Genomic DNA, 2,447 nt, shown 5'->3' with positions numbered 1-2,447 from the left:
CAGCAGGAAAGCAAACTAGTATTATTTACTAGATTTGTATTTTTTCCTCCAAAGAGTTCAAATGAAGGCTGCAGAACAACTTTTGCAGGACTATTTATGATGAAACAAATAAAAAGTAATTTCACAAATCTGAGCGATTCCAGATATTTGTCGATTTAATCACAGTTTCTCAAAAGAGTGAAAGACATAAAAGTTTTCTCCTTTGCCAACTGATTCTGGGATTTAAAACGGCCAAGATAACACAGATATTTTACTAATAAGATTTAGACAACTTTGTGACAACAACAACAAAACTGTAACAGTCAGCATGAACTTTCACTCAGAGAGATTTACTTACTCTGAAACCAGACTTCTCTTGGAATAAAATCCACTGCAATAAGTGGAACGTGTATAATATTTGGTTTCCTTTGCCAATAGAAAAGAGAAATCCTTGCTTTTCTGCTAAAGCATTTTTGGGCATTGAGCTCATATCATCTCTTTTCCCTTGCTCAATTTCCATTACTAAACGGTTGAGTTTGGGGGTTTTTTCCTGAAAATATTCAGTTCTCTGAGGCAATGACTTTACATCTTCAGGAGCATAATTCTGGTAAATCTGTTTAATATGCTCTATACTCACAACTTTAAAGGTAGACCAATCATTTACTGCAGCTCAATTAAGAATATCACTGAAAAGCTAAGTATGTCAATGAAAAATTATATAATATGTACAAGTCAAGGACAGTCACATGGCTTTTGTGAGACTTTCCAAGTACTGAAAGGATGAAATTACTCTTATTCTACTTTTTGCACCAATAGCAAAAAGCTTTATAGCAGCTCAATTTATTTTCGTGCAAACAAGAGAAAGCAAAAAGCAGTTAGCAAAGCTGTATATGCCTATGAAAGAAAGAGACCCAGTTTTGTTAGTGACTTTAAAAAGCCCTATCACCTTTAGCATGTTACCAGAGATGAGCTTATTTATTCTCTCGTTCCTGTTCCCTCAAAACAACTTACAGTTCAGTGTTTCCATTTCGAGTTTTAAAAACTATCTACTCTGCAGAAAATACACTAACTCAAAACTAAGACATTTTATAAAACGATTTAAAAAAAAAAAAACCCCTTCCCTCCATCTTCAGCAGTGAATTAGAACTCAGTGTCCTGCTGACAGAAACTTACTATGATACTGATGGCCACCCATTAGTATAACCTACTTTTTTTCTTTCAAAATAACAATCCCCTGTAACTTAATATATTGGGTAAAATTTAGAAACCCAATGGAAAGTCTTGGATGGCCTTTTCTACTAATGTGAGAAATGAAACTGTATTTGGGAAGCCTGGAAATGAATATTCATCTGGAAAAGTACAAAGATACAGACGTTAAAAGCTTGAAACTAATCTTCTAAACAACTGTTTCTTTCACATCCAATTGTTATCTTCAAAAGTGTGAATAAGTTTCAAATTTGTAAGTCTGTAAATTACTGGAAGCACTAAAAAAAATCGTGTCCAACCAGTTGGCACATAAATATGGCATTATATTCAAATCATTACTGCTGAACTGATTCTAGAAGAAATTTACTGTACACTAAGATGACTCAGAGATTTTAGATGATCAAAAAATGTGCATCGTAGGAAGCTGTAAAAGTAACAGAATAATCTCCTCTTCCTATTAAGAGGTATTCTATTAAGCTTGTGTACATTACATACGAAACTCAAATCTCTTCGGACAGAAATGCTTACACCATCACAGTATTTGAAACCAGCACCTAAAGTTAGTCTTTACTCTAAAAGATCAGCTGCTTATTAAGGTAGAGTTTTGCTACAATAAGAACTGGGTATACTCAGTTTAAAATGCTAGTTTTTTTGAAAAGGAAGTAATTTGATGAAATAACAGATTAATGAAATTTTGTTCTGCATGTATATTTTGGAGTGATCCAAATGAAAGTACCATCTCAAATGAGGTATCTTAGTACAGATAAACCAACATTAATGTACTACAATTCACCTTAAAATTGTAGCAAAACAATGTTTAGAAGAAGTTAGTACTTTATAAAGTATTTTTCACCCATCTTCCAGTTAGCTCATGAGTTACCACCCATTGACTTACGTGAATTGTTCAAAAATGGTGCAAAATCTGTGAACAAATATTTTATATTGAAGAAAAGATAAAAATGCCAAAACTGTTAAATGAGCATTCTTCTAATTTATAATGCCTTCCCATCAATGGAGGTGGTGACTAACAAATAAATACCCTATCCATAGCCAAATACTCCCAGAACTACCTACAAGTAGATGCTGCTTTCCAATTTTTTTTTAAAGCTATTTTGATTATGTTTTTAGGACATCCTGCTTGATGGACATACAAAGAGGACCAAAATTTTAATTTTCGAACACAGTAATATCCAAACAAAAATCCACAACAGTGACTTAATAATCAAGATGAAAGTACCTTTAAAGCACTACTAGAATTTTTG

General features: G+C 32.9%; 1 protein-coding gene across 3 annotated transcripts in view; it reads right to left on the bottom strand.

Annotated features, from left to right (window-relative positions):
- MYO6 (myosin VI) overlaps nucleotides 1–2,447 on the bottom strand; it is a 117,084-nt gene that overhangs the window by 2,684 nt on the left and 111,953 nt on the right. For 2 of the 3 annotated variants that reach the window (XM_007456603.1, XM_007456604.1), the window contains one exon: nucleotides 2,081–2,107. The exons of the other annotated variant lie outside the window; for it this stretch is intronic. In XM_007456603.1, coding sequence (XP_007456665.1) covers nucleotides 2,081–2,107 — 27 coding nt within the window. The remainder of the gene's footprint in view (nucleotides 1–2,080; nucleotides 2,108–2,447) is intronic. 3 annotated transcript variants of the gene reach the window in all.

Source organism: Lipotes vexillifer, unplaced genomic scaffold (assembly GCF_000442215.2).
Source record: "Lipotes vexillifer unplaced genomic scaffold, Lipotes_vexillifer_v1.1 scaffold1226, whole genome shotgun sequence".
In the NCBI taxonomy this organism is placed as follows: Eukaryota; Metazoa; Chordata; class Mammalia; order Artiodactyla; family Lipotidae; genus Lipotes; species Lipotes vexillifer.
Note: the sequence above shows the minus strand (reverse complement) of the source record. Positions and strands in the feature narration are given on the sequence as shown.